Genomic DNA, 22999 nt, shown 5'->3' with positions numbered 1-22999 from the left:
TCTCAAACTCTTCCAAAAAATTGCAGGGGGAGAAACACTTCCAAATTCATTCTACGAAGCCACCATCACCCTGATACCAAAACCAGAAAAAGATATCACAAAAAAAGAAAATTATAGACCAATATCACTGATGAACATAGATGCAAAAATCCTCAACAAAATACTAGCAAACAAAATACAACATCACATTAAAAGGATCATACACCATGATCAAGTGGGATTTATCCCAGGGATGCAAGGATTTTTCAATATATGCAAATCAGTCAATGTGATACACCACATTAACAAATTAAGGAATAAAGCCATATGATCATCTCAATAGATGCAGAAAAAGCTTTTGACAAAATTCAACACCCATTTATGGTAAAAACTCTCCAGCAAATGGGCATAGAGGGAATCTACCTCAACATAATAAACGCCATATATGACAAACCCACAGCAAGCATCATACTCAATGGTGAAAAACTGAAAGCATTTCCTCTAAGATCAGGAACTAGACAAGGATGTCCACTCTTGCCACTCTTATTCAACATAGTTTTGGAAGTTCTACCCACAGCAATCAGAGAAGAAAAAGAAACAAAAGGAACACAAATTAGAAAAGAAGAAGTAAGACTGTCACTGTTTGATGATGACGTTGATACTACACATAGATAAACCTAAAGATGCCACCAGAAAACTACTACAACTAATAAATGAATTTGGTAAGGTTGCAGGATACGAAATTAATGCACAGAAATCTCTGGCATTCCTATACACCAACAATGAAAAATCAGAAAGAGAAATTAAGGAAACATTCCCATTGACCATTGCAACAAGAAAGAATAAAATACTTAGGAATAAACCTGCCTAAGGAGGCAAAAGACCTGTACTCAGAAAACTATAAAACACTGATGAAAGAAATCAAAGATGACATAAACAGATGGAGAAATACACATGTTCTTGGATTGGAAGAATCAATATTGTGAAAATGACTATACTACCCAAAGTAATCTACAGATTCAATGCAATCCCTATCAAACTACCAATGGCATTCTTCACAGAATTAGAACAAAAAATTTTACATTTCGTATGGAAACACAAAAGACCCCGAATAGCCAAAGCAATCTTGAGAAAGAAAAATAGAGTTGGAAGAATCAGTCTCCCCGACTTCAAACTATACCACAAAGCTACCGTAATCAAGACAGTATAGTACTGGCACAAAAACAGAAATATAGGTCAATGGTACAAGATAGAAAGCCCAGAGATAAACCCACACACATATGGGCACCTAATTTATGACAAAGGAGGCAAGAACATACAACGGAGAAAAGACAGCCTCTTCGATAAGTGGTGCTGGGAAAACTGGACAGCTACATGTAAAAGAACGAAATTAGAACACTGCCTAACCCCATACACAAAAATAAACTCCAAATGGATTAAAGACTTAAATGTAAGACCAGACACTATAAAACTCTCAGAGGAAAACATAGGAAAAACCCTTTTTGACATAAACCACAGCAAGATCTTTTTTGACCCACCTTCTAGAGTAACAGAAATAAAAACAAAAATAAACAAATGGACTTAAAAGCTTTTGCACAGCAAAGGAAACCATCAACAAGACCAAAAGACAACCCTCAGACTGGGAGAAAATATTTGCAAATGAAACAACAGACAAAGGATTAATGTCCAAAATATACAAACAGCTCATGGAGCTCAATATCAATAAAACAAACAATCCACGTAAAAATTGGGCAGAAGACCTAAATAGACATTTTGCCAAGGAAGACATACAGATGGCCAAGAGGCACATGAAAAGATGCTCAACATCACTAATTATTAGAGAAATGCAAATCAAAACTACAATGAGGTATCACCTCATGCCAGTCAGAATGGCCATTGTCAAAAAAATCTAGAAAGGGTGTAGGAAAAGGGAACCCTCTTGCACTGTTGGTGGGAATGTAAATTGATACAACCACTATGGAAAACAGTATGGAGGTTCCACAAAACACTAAAAATAGAACTACCATATGACCCAGCTATCCCACTACTGGGCATATACCCTGAGAAAACCATAATTCAAAAAGAATTATGTGCTGAAGTGAATATACCACAATGTTCAGTGCAGCACTTTTTACAATAGCCAGGACATGGAACCAACCTAAATATCCATTGACAGATGAATGGATAAAGAGGATGTGGCACATATATACAATGGAATATTACTCAGCCATAAAAATAAACGAAATTGAGTTATTTGTAGTGAGGTGGATGGACCTAGAGTCTGTCATACAGAGTGAAGTCAGAAAGTAAAAAACAAATACCATATGCTAACGCATATATATGGACGCTAAAAAAAAAAAAGGTACTGATGAACCCAGTTGTAGGGTAGGAATGAAGAGGTAGACATAGAGAATGGACTTGAGGACGTGGGGTGGGAGGGGGAAGCTGGGGCGAAATGAGAGTAGCATCAACATATATACACTGCCGAATGTAAAATAGTTGGCTGGTGGGAAGCAGCAGCATAGCACAGGGAGATCGGCTTGGTGCTTTGAGATAACCTAGAGGGGTGGGATAGGGAGGTTGGGAGGGAGGCTCAAGAGGGAGGGGATATGCGGACATGTGTATGCATATGGCTGATTCACTTTGTTGTGCAACAGAAACTAACACGGTATTGTGAAGCAATTATACTCCAATACAGATCTATTTAAATAAATAAATAAATCATTGTATAGGGACTTCCCTGGTGGTCCAATGGTTAAGACTCTGTGCTTCCACTGCAGGGGGCAAGGGTTCAATCCATTGTCAGGGAACTAAGATCCCACATGCCGCACAGTGCAGTACTCCCCCCCCCCCAAAAAAAAGAAAAGAATTCATTGGATAGGCTTATCAGCAGAAATGAACAAAGCCAAGGAAAGGATCATTAATCTTAAGGACAGGTCAATAAAATTATCCAAACTAAAGTACAGATAATAAAAAACAGAAAGCAAAAACAGAGCATAAGAGACATGTGAGACGACATAAAATGTTCTAACATTCATGTAACTGGAGCCCCAGAAGGACAGGGGAGAGAAAATAGGGTAGAAGAAATATTTTAAAACATAATTACTGAGAATTTTCTGGAGAAAGCAATACACAGATTCAAGAAGTGCAGCAAATCCCACGTAGGATATGTAAAAAGCAAACAACACTAGGCACATAGTCAAGCAAGGAAAGAAAGAAAATATTTCAAACAGCCAGAGGGGAAAAAACATATTACATTCAGGGAAATATACATAAGAAAAATTCCTGACTTCTAAGCATAACAATAAAAGCCAAGAATTAATGGAAAAACATCTTTAAAAAGATGGGGCGGGGGAGACTCCTGCCAATCTAGACTTCTATACCTAGTGAAAATATTCTTCAACTAATGAAGTCTAAATAAAGATATTTCAAAAGAAAAACTGAGAGAATTTGTTGCCACAAGACTCAACATGTACACAATAAATACTGAAGAAAGTTCTTAAAGTTGAAGGGAAAAGATCCCAGTTTAAAGCACATATCTGCTGGAAGGAATTAAAAAACACTAGAAAGGGTAAATATAAAAGATTTTTTTTTTTCAAATACTAATACCAAAGCAAAAAATGTGGAGTTTATAACATATGTAGAAGTAAAATACGTGACAACAGTACAATGGGCAGAGATGAGTGGATAATGGAATTATACCATTTAAAATTCTTATATTGTGTCTGAAATGGTTTAGAATACAAATGAGGTAAACTGTCATAAATCAAGGATGTGTATTGCAATCTGTGAGTGACCACTGAGGTAAAATTAAAAAGCCAACAGAGAAGATTAATGAAGTAATAAACATTACCTGAAACCCAAAAGAAGTCAGTAGATGAAAAACAAAGTAATACGGTACATATTAAAAAGCAAGATATTATATTTAGTATGGGCATACCTCAGAGATACTGTGGATTTGGTTCAGATCACTGCAATAAAGTAAATATTTCAATAAAGCAAGTCACACAAATTTTTTGGTTTCCCAGTGCATATAAAAGTTATGTTTACACTATCCTGTAGTCCAGTGGTCCCCAACCTTTTTGGCACCAGAGACTGGTTTTGTGGAAGACAATTTTTCCACAGACGGGCGTGGGGTTGTGGAGGGGATAGTTCAGGCGGTAATGTGGTAATGTGAGCGCCGGGGAGCGATAGGAGTGGTAGATGAAGTTTCCCTGGCTTGCTCACCTCCTGCTGTGCAGCCCAGAGGCCGTGGACCAATACCAGTCTGAGGCCCAGGGGTTGGGGACCCCTGCTGAGTCCATTAAGTGTGCAATAGCATTATGTCTAAATAACAATGCATATACCTTAATTAAAAATACTTTTTTGCTAAAAAAATACTAACCATCATCTGAGCCTTCAGTGAGTCATAGCAGTAACATCAAAGATCACTGATCACAGATCACCATAACAGATATAATAATAACGAAATTTTTTCAAAATTTCAAAAATTACCAAAATGTGACACAGAGACAAGAAGTGAGCAAATATTGGGAAAATGGCACTGATAGACTTGCTTGACTTGACTGATAGACTTGCCAAAAACCTTCAATTTGTAAAAAATACAGCATCTGCAAAGCGCGATAAAATGAGGTATGCTTGTAGTATTTTTTTTTCTATGACCCTGGCTCCCCTGCAGCTCAGTTGCAGGCATACGCAGTTGCTCAGCAACACACCTCCCAGCATTGACTTCTAGTAGTGTTTTTCAAACTGGATTCTATGAATCCATGAAACTATTTGCTATATTCATAGGAGTATAAGAGTTCTCCAAGAGAATATTAAAATTATGTATTTTCATTTTGATTTAAAAAATCATATTAGCGTATTTTGAATCATCTTGATAATCACCTGTGGTATAATACTAAAATATATAAAGTCTTTGTACCCGGTTCCAGGCACAGAGCTCCTAAAACTCTTGGAATTTTCTGAGTGATAGGAGTATCTTTTGTTATTCATAAAGAGTCCTTTTCAATAACACCTGAGTTTATGCTAATGAGGTGACTTGTTGTGGGAACCTAGATAGCTTCAAGATTGGGCTGGTCACCAAAAAGACGCAGTGATTAGAGGGTTGGAACTTTCAGCCCTACCAGCCTTTGGGGAAGAAGGGGCTGATGACTGAACTCTATAAAAATTCTTGAACAATGAGATTCAAGAGCTTCCGGTACAGGGAGGGTGACTCTCCCTGAAAGGGCACAGAAGTTCCACGCTGCCACCTGCCCATACCACGCTCTATACATTTCTTCCATTTGGTTGTTCCTGAGTTGTATCCTTTATAATAAACTGGTAAGCAGAAGTAAATTGTGTTCCTGACTTCTGTGGGCTGTTCTAGCAAATTATTAAACCTGGGAGGGGAGGGGTCAGGGAAACCCCTGGTTTATAGCCCGTCAGTCAGAAGTACAGGTGGCCAGGACTTGAGACTTCTGTATGAAATGAGAGGCAGTCTTGTAGGACTGACACTAACTCTAGGCAGTTAGTGTCAGAATTGAATTGAAGTTTTGAACACCCAGTGGGTGTCTAGAGAATCAGAGAATTAGTTATTGGTATTGGAAAACAGCCTAGAATCACCTTATTCTGATCCTGCCATAGGATGTATAGTAGTATTTGAATTTGAAGATTAAAAAAAAAAAGAAGGCTAACATTCACAGCAAGATGGATGGACCTAGAAATATCATACTAAGTGAAGTAAATCAGACAGAGAAATACAAATATTATATGATAACGCTCACATATGTAATCTAAAAAATAATACAAATGAATCTATATGCACAACAGAAACAGACTCACAGACACAGAAAACAAACTTATGGTTACCAAAGGGGAAAGTGATGAGGAAGGGATAAATTAGGAATTTGGGATTAACAGATACAAATTCCTATACATAAAATAGATAAGCAACAAGGATTTACTGTATAACACAGGGAACTATATTCAATATCTTGTAATAACCTACAATGGAAAATAATCCGAAATATATATATATATAACTGAATCACTTTGCTGTACAAAAAAACTATAGGATGTTTTACCACTTTCAGTTTATCAACTTTTCTACCTGCGGAGGTAATATGATAGTATTATTGTATACATAGTAGTAAATATTATAAATCACAAGATAGGAAATAAAATATGTATTCTCTTACAATAAACATTATCTTTGACCTGAATCTTGTTAACCCTACTATCATATAACATAAGGTACTAAAATTTACTCTTCCTCATTAATTAAAGTGGCCAAAATAGGGGTTTATCCTCCAAACAGAATAAGTCGCTCATTTAATAAAATTTGGAAAACTATTGAGTCACCAGATGAATTTATTTGCAGAACAAGTCATTCTCACAGGTTTACTTACATGATAGTCAGCTTCAGGAAGTTTAACACCAGGAAATAAGTCACTAGTTATTCCATTAAATAAGGGTATATCATGTGATAAAAACTTTGGTTCATTTACATCTTTAATTGATCGAAGAAGCTAAAACCATCCAAAAAGTGCAAGGTAAGTTAAGTGCCGGTATTTGCCCTTCTTTCACCCCCACCCCACCAAAGTCAAAGTTTCTTTTACATGGTTCCATGGAATCCCCATACTAAAAAGCCAATACTACACTTATCAAACCTAATGGTCCTTGGATTCATACAAAGTATAATGAAAAACAGAACCTCAAAACTATCATTTCAACCCCATGTAAAAAGGCTCAAAGCAACAACTCTCTTATCTGCCTATCTATAGTTCATGATCAACCTTGCTGAAAAAGTTATCTTTCTACAGATACACTTTCTACACTTTCACAACGTGTATATTTAATACTTACAAGTATATCTTCATTTTCATTTGGAAATTTTAGTTTTAGGTTTCCAGCAGCCACTAAAACTGCTTTTACTGCTCGCATTCCATAGTCATAATGAAATTGTGATGAGAGCTGCTCTGAGCAGAGCCTGTAGGTCATTACTATCTTCACAGACAGAGGTTTTGCATTCAAAAATCCATAGGAGTAGAGGGAGATTTCTGCTATGAGGGCATAGTTTGGAACCATCATAGCCACTGTTCTAAAAAGAACCTGAAGTATATAATAAAGGAAATACATTATTTACATAAAGGAAACCATTTTTAAAGCTGAGCATAAGCACCCAAAGATAATGTGTTGATATCCAAGTTTACTCCCCCAGTGAAGCACCTTTTCATTAACTTTGTAATTCTTTCAGGAGCACTTTAACAGTTTGATGTACTCTAATATTTTTTTTACACATCTAAAAAAGTTTTTAGAGGTTTACCTTATAGCAAATGGAAAAGGTAAAAGGGAGATTACAAATACATGTGAGAAAATTATACCATTTTGAGTAGATTATGCTGTTACTTTTGATTACCAAATTTACACTCTTTAAAAAAATATTACCTTAAGATTATCCGGTAATTCAGAACGTCCTGCATAGCCAGGATTCATAGTAATAGCTACAAAACAGTTTGTATTGAGCTTAAGTTCCGTCCCTTCAAAATTAAACACTTCTAGCTTCTGTTGAATGGCTCTCTGAATGCAAAGGATCTGTTGAGCTACCACTGACAGCACTTCCAATTCAATTCGATTAAATTCATCAAAGCAAGCCCAAGCACCAGAAGAAGCCAATCCTTTAAAAAACTGAGGACAAGAAAAAAGGAGATGATTTTCGTAGGAAAGGGCATCATTTGTTAAAACAAAAATTTAACCTTTTTTGGGTTTTTGTTTTGTTTTTGCGGTACACGGGCCTCTCACTGTTGTGGCCTCTCCCGTTGCCGAGAACAGGCTCCGGACGCGCAGGCTCAGCGGCCATGGCTCACGGGCCCAGCCGCTCCGCGGCATGTGGGATCTTCCCGGACCGGGGCACGAACCTGTGTCCCCTGCATCGGCAGGCGGACTCTCAACCACTGCGCCACCAGGGAAGCCCATAAAACAAAAATTTAACCTTTTTAAGTCAAAAGTGACAGTTAATAAAAGCCCCAAGGATAAAAACGTCTTTACCCCTAAAAAAAAAAAAAGGTCAAGTAATGCTTAAACCGCATTCAGTGTTTTAAACGAGTTGCTTCAGTTTATCCAGGTTGACCTAGCTGTAAATTTGTAACATGTAATATGTAACTTTACCTTTCCCATTGCTAGATAATCTAGCCCGTCTGAACAGTTGAATACCACACACTGTACAGCAAGAGCTTTAGCCAAGTCCTTGGTGGTTTCAGTTTTTCCTGTGCCTGCTGGCCCTTCTGGAGCACCTCCAAGGTTTAAATAGAAGGCACCTATCTGAAAAGAAAAATAAACGTGAAGAGAAATCCATGCTTAACTGAAAACAAACAAAATACCCCATAATAGGACAATTGCTTATAAAGTGGATTTAGTCTTATTTGTAGCTTCAGAGAGGCAGTAATACAATTACATCATTCAGTTAATTTTTAGCACTCAATTTTCTAGCTGCACAAAGAAAAAGCAGTTTAAAGGATCTAAAAAAAAAGTGAAACTGTATCAAAGTCTCCTTATTTTCTAATACGTCATGTGTATCCCATTTGCCTTTAAAAACAAAGAGAATCCAGCCTTGAAGTGTTAACATTTGGTCAGAAAAATTTAATTAGAAGTGTTTATGGAGGGACTTCCCTGGTGGTGCAATGGTTAAGAATCTGCCTGCCAATGCGGGGGACACGGGTTCGAGCCCTGGTCCGGGAAGATCCCACATGCTGCGGAGTGCCTAGACCTGTGTGCCACAACTAGAGCCCCCGGAGGGGCCACTGCAGTGAGGAGCCTGCACACCGTGGCGGGGAGTGGACCCTGCTCGCTGCAGCTGGAGAGAGCCCGCACGCAGCGACAAGGACCTAATGCACCCAGAGATGAATGAATAAACCAACTAATTTTAAAAAAAAAGAGAGCAGATTGCTCCATCTCCTGTAAAATAAAGTAATATAAAATAAAAAAAAGAAGTGGTTATGGTTGTAGAGATCAATGATGACAACCTCTACAGCTAGCTACGAAGAGAGAAAACACCTAAAAGTGAGGGTCATAAGTGGGGGCCCATCAGTGGGAAAATAAACAGATGACCTACTATATAATTTTGTCTATGATTCACCTTCGCTGTTGCATTCCACTCTTGGTATGTTCTTTATTTTATCCATCCCCATAGCATTGTTCTGTACTTCTCTAACCAGTAGTGTCACTTTCAACCTTGTGAAACCCAGAGTAGTTATCAGTTACCCACCGATAAATGGTAAACTGTGACCTACCTTCGCTGGTTGGACTCACTTGTATTGTTTTTACGAAAGCTGGCATATCCTCCAAGCGTCCTGTAGCCTGGGCATTTGGATGTTTGCCCAAGTTGCTTTTTACATATTTGGAGTCTACTGTGTCAAATCAAGCTTGAGCTGATTAAGATGGTTAAGACCATCAACTCTCCACTTGGACATGGGCAAGGGTCCACTCGGTGACATTTTGATGTCAGAGGCCAAAAACTCCACCCTCAGAGCATGCTAACTAGGCTACTTTCTGAGCTTTCCTCCCATGAAAAAGCCTATGGCTTGGGTGCATATGCGCAGAGCAACGATTGTCTCACCTTTTTCTTGTTTTCAATTACATTTCCCCACGCTCCCCACACCTCAGCTTTATCCCATAGATATCCTGAGCCCTTCGCCTTCAGAGAGGCATATTTGAGTTGTTTTCCTATCTCCTTGCTTGGCTGCTTTGTGAATAAGCACTTTCTCTGCTGCAAACCTCAGCGTTTCAGCATTTGGCTTACTGCAGAGAGTCAGACAAATGAACCTGGTTCATTTGGTTCAGCAATGCTCACATTACAGTTAACTATGTTAACTGTAATGTAACTACAGTTAACAGTTAACATTTTTTCCCCTCTCAATTAGTACTTAAGCTCCTTTATTTTTTTAATAATTTTTTAAAATATTTATTTATTTATTTGTGCTGGGTCTTAGGTGCTGCATGTGGGCTCCTTAGTTGTGGCATGAGAACTGTTAGTTGCTGCATGCATGTGGAATCTAGTTCCCTGGCCAAGGATTGAACCCAGGCCCCCTGCATTGGGAGCACAGAGTCTTAGCCACTGGACCACCAGGGAAGTCCCAGTCCTTAAGCTCCTTTAGAGTAACATCAGCAGTATCTGAATTCTTTCTTGGTCCCCACAGTGACTAGAAAAATGGCTGGAAATTTTTATATGCATACAAGTTACAGTCAACTCTTTCCATGAAGTTTGTTTCATGAAAACTGCTATGAGAGTTTGTGAAACTTAACTCCTTTTAGATAAAATAGGGTTAAAGGACCAAGACTGTACATTTGGGGAGGCAAGGGGTATATGGGAATGCTCTGTTCCTTCTGCTTAATTTTGCTGTGAACCTAAAACTGCTCTAAAAAAATTAAGTATTTAAAAAATTAATAGATAGACCTATGAAAATCTTAAATATTTTCACATTTACTAAAATAAAACAATAGAGAGAGCTCATTAAATAAAGGCAATATCAATGATATTTTACCCATCTTAAATTTATAGTAAACGCTATACTGTTAATGTCCATTAACTTGATTGCTGGAAACCTCAGTCTTTCCCTTCTTTATAATTTCCAAAAAATGCTTACAAATGTGTTCCCTTTATTATGGATAGTAAATATAATAGGAGACTTTCAATGTTTAGTGTTGTATACAAGTGTTTAATGTGATTTTGATTATATAACTCAAAGTCCTTAGCGTCCACCTTACAAATATTCACAGCTGATTTCAGTGAGGTCTGAGGACACAGAAGCTTGAGATTCATTTACTCAACAAACATTTAGGGAGTAACTTATGTACTTGTCAATCACTAGAGTAGAGAACAAGACAGATGTGGTCTGGCCTTCAGGTAGCTTCCTGAGAAAGAGGATTTGGTGAAACTTTTTATCATAGATGCACTAGAACCTTACTCAGACTCTTTTACTGGTCATTGCATCCATCCTTCCAATTGCTGTCAGTCATCTACAAATAGCTCACAACTGTCCTTTTCTCCTGAGATCTGCCCTCAATTAATAGGAGCTCCCTTACCCACAAACACCTGAAAGCTTACTCACCCCCCACCCCCCACCCAGCCACAGGAGTGAACCGTAGCCAATGATAATAAAGGGATAGAAAAGCTAGACCCCTTTGCCTTAAAGTGAAGTACCCCTGAGATGCCATTCATGCTCTAATGCTCCCCATGAGATCAGGCTAAGGCCATACATCCATCAAAACCACATCTTTGTTTAGCTTTCCCACCTGCTTTCCTCATTTCCTTATGGGTTTTTACTGAGAGCATTCCCTAGAAAATCATTTGCCCAATAATCCCCATTTCATTTCTGCTTCCAGAAAACTCAGACACTTTAATTTACTTACTCAGCACAGGTGGATTGGTGTTTCTTGATGCATCTCCTCAATTCCCAGGTAGGATTGCCAGATTTAGCAAATAAAAATACAGGATGCCCAGTTAAATTTGAAAATCAGATAAACAATGAATAATTTGCTGGTATAAGTATGCCCCATGTAATAATTAGGACATGTTTCTACTAACAAATTATTCATTGTTTATTTGAAATTCAAATTTACCTGAAAGTCCTGTATTTTATCTGACAACGCAATTCCCAGGGTTTCACTTTGTTGTTGCTATTGTTTTCTGTAGTCATGGCTTTATCTTCCATAGCTTCCCAACAAGCACAGCCCTCAGTACTACCTGCCTACATTTCAGCTCTCCCTCTCCTATTCAACAAAACTAACTTGGAGTTCTAAGGCCCAAATGTGCTTCCTTCATCTTCTTGGCATCTCTCCCAGAACTCCACTGCAAAAACTGATACCATTTTCTGAAGCTCTGGTTTCTTCTTTAAATCTCCAGTACCTTCCTTTTTCTACTTATCCCCAACGGGAGTGACTCACGATTTTCAAACATTAGAATTCACACACTCTTGTATTCTACAAAAGCACGTAGAAGTAAATATTCACTACTATAACTTCACATAAAGGGAATTTGGGATTAGGAAGGGATAGCTGTATTCAACTATACAGATAAGAGAATAAAATGAGGATAGCCATGTTAAATTTAGACAAGGAAATATTACACCAAACCAAAAAGGAATCTTTAATGTGTGAATTAAAATAATTTAAACACATACCAATGTTCTGTAACATCTGTCAGTTAGAGGAGTAATGACAAGTCGAGGTGAGTTACCAAGGTATTCATAAGCATATTTTACATTGCAATTAATGATACTAACATGAGCGTTGTCATATTCCCAATAATATCTAAGCTGAGCAAGCCACTGGAAATCTGTATCATGTGAGACACCTAAAAGGAATAAAGTAAAACAAGACAGATAATCCTGAAATGGAAATAATTTGAAAAATAAGTATTTTATCATCTTTACAACAGCAAATATTAAAATAATTCATGTTTTCTAACTTATGGAAAAGATCATATAAAATAAATTCTGTTGAGAGAGAAAAAGACATACAGTGTAAGTCCTTGTTTCTAAAAGCTATATATATCTTATTTTTAAGATAAAAAAGAGTCACATACCCATATCAATCATGTCCATAACCACATCTCTAGCATGGACATCAATAGTAACCAAAGCCCCCAGAGTAATCCTGGTCTGCTTCGACAGTTTTCCTCTTACCAGCTCTACAATATCATTTAGTTGATTCTGAAGTTCCTTATAGTACTTCTTTAATCCCTACAAAATAAAAAAAGCAATTAAACTAATGTTATATAGTAGCTAAAACATGTATTTCATGCATTTACTCTTTAACAATTCTGACATCATAATTTAGCTCAATATAGAAATGAGTTCTCGAATAGAGTGATTTTTGTCTAAGCATAAGAAAAATTAAGAACAAGTTTTAAAATAATTGTACAATTTTAATGCTACATGTAGAAATTGGGGGGAAGGTTACCTTTGCAAATAATAGATAAGCTAACTAAAAAAACATAGCATGTAAAAAAGAAAGTTATTTAAAAAGAATGTTATTTAAGGTAATGATTTACCTCTGTCCCACTACTTATAACTTCCTGTGTCTCAGAGGTCCAGAAGATTTGAGAAACACAAAGTACAACTTGGCCAGGCCACTCTCGAACCCAGTCTCTTCTTGCACATTCTGGATAAGCCTGAGTAATTAAAATGCATTTCTAACTTTAAAAGTTTACAAAGGGGAAAAAAGCTTAATGTTTAACAATAAAGAAGTGCAATATTTGGTACACTTGTAGGCTAGAATGTAGTCATGAAAAATTTTAGATGACTATTTAAAAGACCGGAAAATTTTTTACAAATCATATTTTTGAAATATTTATTTATAAAAGGATGGAAAGATGAGCACCAATATGTTAATAATCAGTTATCTTTGGAAGGATTTGATTATTGATTCTTCTGGAAATTATTTTCCATAGGAATTTTAGGTTTCCTTGCTGTGGGGAGTTGTCAATTTTCTACATAGAATACACATTACTTCTATTATAATGAACTATGAGGGTTTATTAAAGTATAAAATAAATCAGTCTAATAGATTACATATACTGATACCACGATTTAATTGAAAAGAAGACTATGCCATCTAGTAGAAAACTGACCTAGTAGCTAGAACCCTTGTATTATTTATCCATAGCTTTTCTAAAAACTTGTATGGGGCTTCCCTGGTGGCACAGTGGTTGAGAATCTGCCTGCCAATGCAGGGGACACGGGTTCGAGCCCTGGTCTGGGAAGATCTCATATGCCGCAGAGCAACTAGGCCCGTGAGCCACAACTACTGAGCCCGCGCATCTGGAGCGTGTGCTCCGCAACAAGAGAGGCCGCGATAGTGAGAGGCCTGCGCACCGCGATGAAGAGTGGCCCCCGCTTGCCGCAAATAGAGAAAGCCCTCGCACAGAAACGAAGACCCAACACAGCCAAAAATAAATAAATTAATTAATTAATTTAAAAAAAAACCAAACTTGTATGACCAGCATATATAATTTAAACAATAGTATATTTGTTCATTTATATACAATTGTACAATCTATGCTTTTGAGTTCAAAGTATACTTTCATTTCTTCTAACATTTTTATGTTCAAAATGCATTTAAATAGATTTATTGGGGGGTAGTCTTTTAAAAAATAACTTGTTTCAACAGTAAATGATAATAGCAGATCCAAATTAAAAACTGAAAAAAAACAACCGCGGGACAAAGTATGAAGAGTCGATACTAAAGGAAACTTTATATATATATATATATTTTAATTGGCCATGCGGCACGGCTTGTGGGATCTTAGTTCCCCAACCAAGGACTGAACCCGGGCCACAGCAGTGAAAGCGCCGAGTCCTAACCACTGGACTGCCAGGGAGTTGCCTGGAAACTATATTTTTAATACAATGACACCACCTTAGATAAAAGAATATTAAACATAAGGATATAAATATCTATTATTAAAATGCATTTTATTAGCAATATTTATAGATAAATGCAAATGACCAATTAACCTAAGTTTCAAAGAAGGCTGAGTTTCATATAATTGATGAGCCATTGCTAGGTACATAGAAGGTAAATTTCTATATGGATCAAGGAAATACTTTCATGGACAATGTTGATTCTTTCCTATGTGTTTTAGCTTGTTTGGAATCATAAATAGAAAAAAGGAGAGAAAAAGTCAAGATTTATCTGCAGGAACATTGAAGCTGAACAGAATAGTCACTGCAAGAAGATGATTCTCATAGGGCTCTTGGTGAAGGAAAAGGATTCCTCATTCATATAACGTGAGTTGCTGGATATAAGGCTGCAAAGCCTTTTTAAATGACATTTTTACTACACAACTGTTCCTTTGTGATCCTAAAGGAAGAAATATACTGAAGTTTATCATTCAAGATTAGGTTAATTGAATTAGCAAAAGTGAGGTACATGTAGTGCCTACGTGTTATATTTCTCTCAAATATTATAGATCCTCCGTTAATGTTGGTTCATCTCATTTTGAGTTTTTAAGTAACTGTTTGAGTGTAAATAGCAATAAGTAAACTAGATCATGCATTTAACACCCATGTCTGAGGTTCTTTCTTATCTCAGGGGCTTAACACAGGATACTTAGGTGCTCTCCCATTTGCTATTTATCTGGTTAATTCCTACTTATCCTTTGGGTTTCAGTTTCAATTTTACTTTCTCTAAGAGCCTATCACTAGCAACCCACCACCCCCATTCTAAATTATATACACCTTATTATTCTTTCTCATAACACTTTTTTCTTTTGTAGCACTTAATCACATATTATTATCAATTCTTACTACTATTATTATTTTAATAATAATGGTAGGAACAAAGAGTAAAGAAAATAAAAGCCTTAAAATAGTAAGACCTGAGGTGTTCATTTACTGGTACCCATTCAAAACCTCCTAAAAGAAAGCATTTACAGAATATAGGATATACATTAAATCCTAGGAAACATACCAGCCTGGCTGCAGCGATCACATCATGAATACTCCGGAGCATCAAATCTTCTACTTGAATGAGCCACTTTTCCACAGCACCTCGCGCTGCAGACGTGGAAATAGGTGCAATCAGCTCCACTCGCTCACCTTCAGAGCTATACATGGCTTTAATGTCCAAATTGGGAAGGAACTCCAATTTAGTGATGCCCTCAAAGCATTTTTTTAAATGAGGCTGAACTCTAAGTGGATCTTTGGTCTCTGACAAAATCTCTAACATTTCATCATTAGATAAGAAGAAAAAACTAGGGAAAAACATGCAAATACAAAAGTTTTAGTTATAATTCATCACACATCAGAAAAAGCTTAAATTATACCACAATTGATTATCCATCATACCGAGGGAAGAAAAGTCGTTTTTTTTCAAGATATGCATTAAGGCCTTTCATAATTTTCTCCAAAAGTTCATTGCAGTTCTGCAGTTTTTCCAGTAAACCTGTTAAAGAAGTAACAACAAGAACCTAAAAGAGACCAATTCGTTCAGGTCAGCACTTATATATCAGATATTATGATAAGACTTAAACATTAACTTATATGTCAAAAATGTTAAGGTGTCAAAAAAGGTTTATGAAAATTGTCAGGAAATTTTTTTATAATGTAAAACTATTAGAATTCAATAAATCACAAATATTCTTATCCAAAGATGCTAGTTATAAATGAGAAATTATGATTGTCATGCATATTTTCATTTCTCCTATATGATGTGGAAAAAGTCTGCTAGGTTGGTGTGTGATTTAATTTTTGCATTCACAACTGTCAACTATAAACAATCTATGGTATGAGTTGGCAAACTACATCCCATGAGCTAAGTCCAGTCTGCTACCAGTTTCTTTTTTGTTGCTGTTGTTTTTCAGCTTTTATGAGGTATAATTGACAAATAAAAATTGTATATATTTAAGACATATAACTTGATGCTTTGATATTTGTATACACTGTGCTGCCACTGTTTTTTTAATGTTTATTTATTTATTTATTTCTTATCAGTCATCCATTTTATTTATATATTATTATTATTATTTTGCTATACACGGGCCTCTCACTGTTGTGGCCTCTCCCGTTGCGGAGCACAGGCTCTGGACGCACAGGCTCAGCGGCTATGGCTCACGGGCCCAGCTGCTTCGCGGCATGTGGGATCTTCCCGGACCGGGGCACGAACCCGCATCCCCTGCATCAGCAGGCGGACTCTCAACCACTGCGCCACCAGGGAAGCCCTCCCTCTTTTTCTTGATGAGTCTGGCTAATGGTTTATCAATTTTGTTTATCTTCTCAAAGAACCAGCTTTTAGTTTTATTGATCTTTGCTATTGTTTTCTTTGTTTCTGTTTCATTTATGTCTGCTCTGATCTTTATGATTTCTTTCCTTCCGCTAACTTTGGGTTTTGTTTGGTCTTCTTTCTCTAGTCCCTTTAGGTGTAAGGTTAGATTGCTTATTTGAGATTTTTCTTGTTTCTTGTGATAGGCTTGTATAGCTATAAACTTCCCTGTTAGAACTGCTTTTGCTGCATCCCATAGGTTTTGGATCATCGTGTTTTCATTGTCATTTGTCTCTAGGTTTTGTTTTGTTTTTTGGTACGTGGGCCTCTCACTGTTGCAGCCTCTCCCATTGAGGAGCTCTGGTCGTGCAGGCTCAGTGGCCATGGCTCACGGGCCCAGCCACTCCACGGCATGTGGGATCCTCCCAGACCGGGGCATGAACCTGTGTCCCCTGCAATGGCAGGTGGACTCTCAACCACTGCATCACCAGGGAAGCCCACTAGGTATTTTCTGATTTCCTCTTTGATTTCTTTAGTGATCTCTTGGTTATTTAGTAACATATTGTTTAGCCTCCATGTGTTTGTGTTTTTTTCATTTTTTTCCCTGTCATTGATTTCTAATCTCATAGCGTTGTGGTCAGAAAAGATGCTTGATATGATTTCAATTTTCTTAAATTTACTGAGGCTTGACTTGTGACCCAAGATGTGATCTATCCTGGAGAATGTTCCATTCGCACTTGAGAAGAAAGTGTAATCTGCTGTTTTTGGATGGAATGTCCTATAAATATCAATTCAATCTATCTGGTCTACTGTGTCATTTAAAGCTTGTGTTTCCTTTTTAATTTTCTGTTTGGATGATCTGTCCATTGGTCTAAGTGAGGTATTAAAGTCCCCCACTATTTTTTTTTAAAGTCCCCCACTATTGTGTTACTGTTGATTTCCTCTTTTAGAGCTCTAGGCAGTTGCCTTATGAATTGAGGTGCTCCTGTGTTGGGTGCATATATATTTATAATTGTTATATCTTCTTCTTGGATTGATCCCTTGATCATTATGTAGTGTTCTTCCTTGTCTCTTGTAACATTCTTTATTTTAAAGTCTATTTTATCCGATATGAGTATTGCTACTCTAGCTTTCTTTTGATTTCCACTTGCATGGAATATCTTTTTCCATTCCCTCACTTTCAGTCTGTATGTGTCCCTAGGCCTGAAGTGGGTCTCTTGTAGACAGCATATATATGGGTCTTGTTTTTTATCCATTCAGCAAGCATGTGTGTTTTGGTTGGAGCATTTAATCCATTCACATTTAAGATAATTATTGATATGTATGTTCCTATTACCATTTTATTAATTTTGGGGGTTTGTTTTTGTAGGTCCTTTCCTTCTCTTGTGTTTCCCACTTAGAGAAGTTCCTTTAGCATTTGTTGTAGAGCTGGTTTGGTGGTGCTGAATTCTCTTAGCTTTTGCTTGTCTTTAAAGCTATTGATTTCTCTGTCGAATCTGAATGAGATCCTTGCTGGGTACAGTAATCTTGGTTGTAGGTTCTTCCCTTTCATCACTTGAAGTATATCATGCCACTCCCTTCTGGCTTGTAGAGTTTCTGCTGAGAAATCAGCTGTTAACCTTATGGGAGTTCCCTTGTATGTTATTTGTCATTTTTCCCTTGCTGCTTTCAATAATTTTTCTTTGTCTTTATTTTTTGCCAATTTGATTACTATGTGTCTCAGTGTGTTTCTCCTTAGGTTTATCCTGTATGGGACTCTCTGTGCTTCCTGGACTTGGGTGGCTATTTCTTTTTCCATGTTAGGGAAGTTTACGACTATAATCTCTTCAAATATTTTCTGGGGTCCTTTCTCTCTTCTCCCTCTGGGACCCCTATAATGTGAATGTTGTTGCATTTAATGTTGTCCCAGAAGTCTCTTAGGCTGTCTTCATTGCTTTTCATTCTTTTTTCTTTATTCTGTTCTGCAGCAGTGAATTCCACCATTCTGTCTTCCAGGTCACTTATCCGTTCTTCTGCCTCAGTTATTCTGTTATTGATTCCTTCTAGTGTATTTTTCATTTCAGTTATGTATTGTTCATCTCTGTTTCTTTGTTCTTTAATTCTTCTAGATCTTTGTTATACATTTCTTGCATCTTCTCGATCTTTGCCTCCATTCTTTTTCTGAGGTCCTGGATCATCTTCACTATCATTATTCTGAATTCTTTTTCTGGAAGGTTGCCTATCTCCATTTTCATTTAGTTGTTTTTCTGGGGTTTTATCTTGTTCCTTCATCTGTTACATAGCCCTTCTGCCTTTTCATCTTGTCTATCTTTCTGTGAATGTGGTTTTTGTTCCACAGGCTGCAGGATTGTAGCTCTTCTTGCTTCTGCGTGCTGCCAGTTTTTACATGGCCATCAAGCTAAGAATTATTTTTACACTCTTAAAAGGTTCAAAAATTAAAAGAAGAATAACATTTCATGGTACATGAAAATGTCAGTTGTCCATAAACAGTTTTGATGTAGCATGGACATATCCATTCAGTTACATATTGTCTTTGGCTGCCTTCTTACCACAACAACAGCAGAATTGAGTAGTTACGAAAAGCACTGTACATCTCACAAAGCCTAAAATATTTACCATGTCGCCCTTTGCAGGAAAAAACTGCTGACTTCTGTTCTATAAGAAATAATGTCTTACAAAGGTTCTAAAGTCAACATGTAAGGGAAATCCTTGCAACTCATAAATTTCAGTACTATTGACTCTCAACAGTTCAGCACAGCTAGTTTTTCTTTTTTTTTTTTTCTTTTCTTTTTGGCTGCATTGGGTCTTCATTGTTGTGCGTGGGTGGTGAGCAGGAGATCCTCTTGTTGTGGAACTCAGGCTCTAGGTGCGTGGGCTTCAGTAGTTGTGGCTCGCAGGCTCTATAGTGCAGGCTCAGTAGTTGTGGTGCACGGGCTTAACTGCTCTGCAGCATATAGGATCTTCCTGGATCAGGGATCCAACCCATGTCCCCTACATTGGCAGGCAGATTCTTAACCACTGTGCCACCAGGGAAGTCCCCAGCACAGCTACTTTTTCATCCAGCATTGAAACAAATCGTTATTTCTTAAGTTGAATACCAGATTAAAAAGTGGATATATATATCTATGAACTTTGTATACTATGCGTATGAAAAATACATGGTCTTTCAACATTAAAATCGCACTCAACAAGGTGCTATACTCACTAGGAGAGAGACATAGCAAGTGAAACCAACTGAGAGAATTGCTGACTCTTTTTTCCCATCACCCCCAAGCATATAGAGTCATTGAGTAGAAACTCAGGTGAATCACATGCACTACTCATTCGTTTGTATTCATTCTCTCTCTGTCTGTCTCTGTCTGTCTCTCTCTCCCACCCTCTTGTTTTCTTCATTTTATTTTATTTTACTATTTATTTTTATAAGAGGGATCACTGAGTATACATAGTAGAAGCCAAGTGAGTTAAATGAATGTTTGAAGCAGCTCCACTATACATATTAAAGAGTTATGAGTAGTGTAGCTTATGAATTGAAAAGTAAAATTATCTATGCTTTCTTATATTTTTCTGAGCTCTCCAGTTTGTATACAATGAGCAGGTTTTATTTTTATACTTGGAAAAAAAGCCAAATGCTTTCTGTAATAGCCAAAAATAAAGATTCCCCTTTATTTGAAACAGAGAAAAGAAACACTTCACCTTTGGATCTTTTGAACAAAACTTCATGATATCTCTCCAATGTCTGTCTACTGTCTGAAACTGACGCCCTTCTTCTGGCATCTGTTGCATGATGTCCTCAGAACAAAAAATGGGCTCCAAGTACAGCCAATGAGCTTGTACTTTTAACCATTCATCAATTGTTTCTTGTATTCGAATCAAACGGTCCTCCCAGGCCTTAATGAAAAGCATAGTATTCTAAGTTCCAGTTATTAAAGAAAACCCATAAATTATAGCAAGGAATATGTATTTTAAATTTATTATTATTTTTGAATCAATGCAAAACAGCTCATAGTCACTTATAGTGTCTCACATGGGCTTTGAAAAACTCTAGGAGGTCTGAAGTTTTCCTAAATCATTGGAACTCACAATTGCAAATGACTGTAGTTATTTAGACCAATTTCCTAATCTCTAGGTGAACTGTCCCATGTCCAAAAAGCATACAGGAATACATCCTGCTCTACACCAGTAGCTATCAACCTAGGGGCTATTTTGCCCCCACCCCAAAGGACATTTGACAATGTCTGGAGGCATTTTCATTTGTCACAACTGGTGGGGTGAGATTTCTACTAATATCTAGTGGATAGAGGCCATGGACACTGCTAAACTTCCTACAATATACAGGACAGCCCCCACAACAAAGAATTATCTAGCCCCAAATGTCATTAGAACCAGGTTGAGAAACCGTGCTGTACATCAATGCATTTGGGGGAAAAAGTCTTCCTTATTGTCACAGATCTCCTAGAATCCATAAGGTATTTCATTAGCCAAAGATCATTCATATAAGCTCTTTGTTTCTTAAATATATGGCCTAAGGTCCTATATATCAAGAGATTGGCCTCATATTTTTGTTTTAAAAGCTCTAAGACAGGTTTCAAACTTGTATTGTAAATTCTCCTTTGTTAAACAAGAAATATCTGCAAAAGCATAACTTCTTACCAGGAGAGGGTAGGTCAGCCTGATTCAAGGGAAAATGTGCAGCTTCATGTCTTTTTGGAAGAACACAACTGTTTGTCTTCTCCAAATATTGAAAGCCAAGGTGTCCTATAAATACACTCTTTATGCTTAAATTAAAATCAAACTGCCTTTTATGAATTCCAGGTTTGTCATTTATTAGCTGTGTGAACTTGGGTAACTTACCTATCCCTCTATGCCTTGGTTCCCTTAACTATGACTACTGATAATAACAGTGCCTACCTTGAGGGTCTGCTATGGGGATTAAATGGGTTAATAAATGTAAAACCCCTAGAGTAGTATCTGGCACACATTTAGAAGTCAATAAATATCAGGGGAAAAATCCACTTGTTGTTGATCTTTTCCCCATTTTATATAGTCTCCAGTTTGAATTTTGATACTACCTATAAAACTATTAGTTATTATAATTTATTTGCTTTGTGTACTTACCCACATCAACTATAAGGACATTAAATAATCTTACAGTCTCAAATATCATTTGTTTTTGTCAAGTGGACAATATTTCATTAATTATTCTAAAAGACCCTCAAGTTATTTGTTCCCAAATATAAAGTATAGTATACAGAACTTCACTACAAGTTATGAGAATATAGCATGAACTGTTGGTAGGAATGTAAATTGATACAGAAGAGTATGGAGGTTCCTTAAAAAACTAAAAGTAGAACTACCATACGACCCAGAAATCCCACTACTGGGCATATACCCTGAGAAAACCACAATTCAAAAAGAGTCATGTACCACAATATTCATTGCAGCTCTATTTACAATAGCCAGGACATGGAAGCAACCTCGGTGTCCACTGACAAATGAATGTGTAAAGAAGACGTGGCACATATATACAATGGAATATTACTCAGCCATAAAAAGAAATGAAACTGAGTTTTTTGTAGTGAGGTGGATGGACCTAGAGACTGTCATACAGAGTGAAGTAAGTCAGAAAGAGAAAAACAAATACCGTATGCTAACACATATATATGGAATCAAAAAAAAAAAGAAAAGAAAAAATGATTCTGAAGAACCCAGGGGCAGGACAGGAATAAAGACACAGATGTAGAGAATGGACTTGAGGACACAGGGAGGGGGAACGGTAAGCTGGGATGAAGTGAGAGAGTGGCATGGACATATATACACTATCAAATGTAAAACAGGTAGATAGTGGGAAACAGCCACATAGCACAGGGAATTTTGTGCTTTGTGTCCACCTAGAGGGATGGAATAGGGAGGGTGGGAGGGAGATGCAAGAGGGAGGAGATATGGGAACATATGTATATATATAACTGATTCATTTTGTTGTAAAGCAGAAACTAACACACCATTGTAAAGCAATTATAATCCAATAAAGATGTTTAAAAAAAAGAAAGAAGATTAGCATCAACTTGAAACAATCTTTAAATGAGAATTTATTCATTGCCCTTTGAAGAAAATATTTCTTTTAATTCAGAGTGTAAAATTCATGTTTTGTCTTATCAGCTATTGAATTGTATAAAGAAAATAAGAAGTGTCCAAAGTCTATTTTGTTTTATAATATAACACTCCTGCATAAACTCAAAATTATTATATTCGTTCTTTCACTTTAATACCATTTCCTTATAGC

General features: G+C 36.9%; 2 protein-coding genes across 2 annotated transcripts in view; both read right to left on the bottom strand.

The window, feature by feature from the left end:
- The window catches only part of ARF4 (ARF GTPase 4), a 1077785-nt gene that overhangs the window by 927156 nt on the left and 127630 nt on the right, over positions 1–22999 (bottom strand). The gene's annotated exons all lie outside the window — the stretch shown is intronic.
- DNAH12 (dynein axonemal heavy chain 12) overlaps positions 1–22999 on the bottom strand; it is a gene marked incomplete at both ends in the record, with an annotated part of 211972 nt that overhangs the window by 107596 nt on the left and 81377 nt on the right. Inside the window, 10 exons of the mRNA XM_082848988.1 lie at positions 6369–6488; positions 6826–7071; positions 7408–7647; positions 8128–8280; positions 12138–12310; positions 12542–12698; positions 13010–13129; positions 15430–15712; positions 15807–15928; positions 20413–20607. Of these exons, the coding sequence (XP_082705114.1) occupies positions 6369–6488; positions 6826–7071; positions 7408–7647; positions 8128–8280; positions 12138–12310; positions 12542–12698; positions 13010–13129; positions 15430–15712; positions 15807–15928; positions 20413–20607 (1809 nt within the window). The remainder of the gene's footprint in view (positions 1–6368; positions 6489–6825; positions 7072–7407; positions 7648–8127; positions 8281–12137; positions 12311–12541; positions 12699–13009; positions 13130–15429; positions 15713–15806; positions 15929–20412; positions 20608–22999) is intronic.

The sequence above is a fragment of the Leucopleurus acutus genome (genome assembly GCF_964270905.1).
Source record: "Leucopleurus acutus genome assembly, chromosome: 10".
Taxonomy (NCBI): domain Eukaryota; kingdom Metazoa; phylum Chordata; class Mammalia; order Artiodactyla; family Delphinidae; genus Leucopleurus; species Leucopleurus acutus.
The sequence above is the reverse complement of the archived record's forward strand: the minus strand, read 5'-3'. Positions and strand labels throughout refer to the sequence as shown.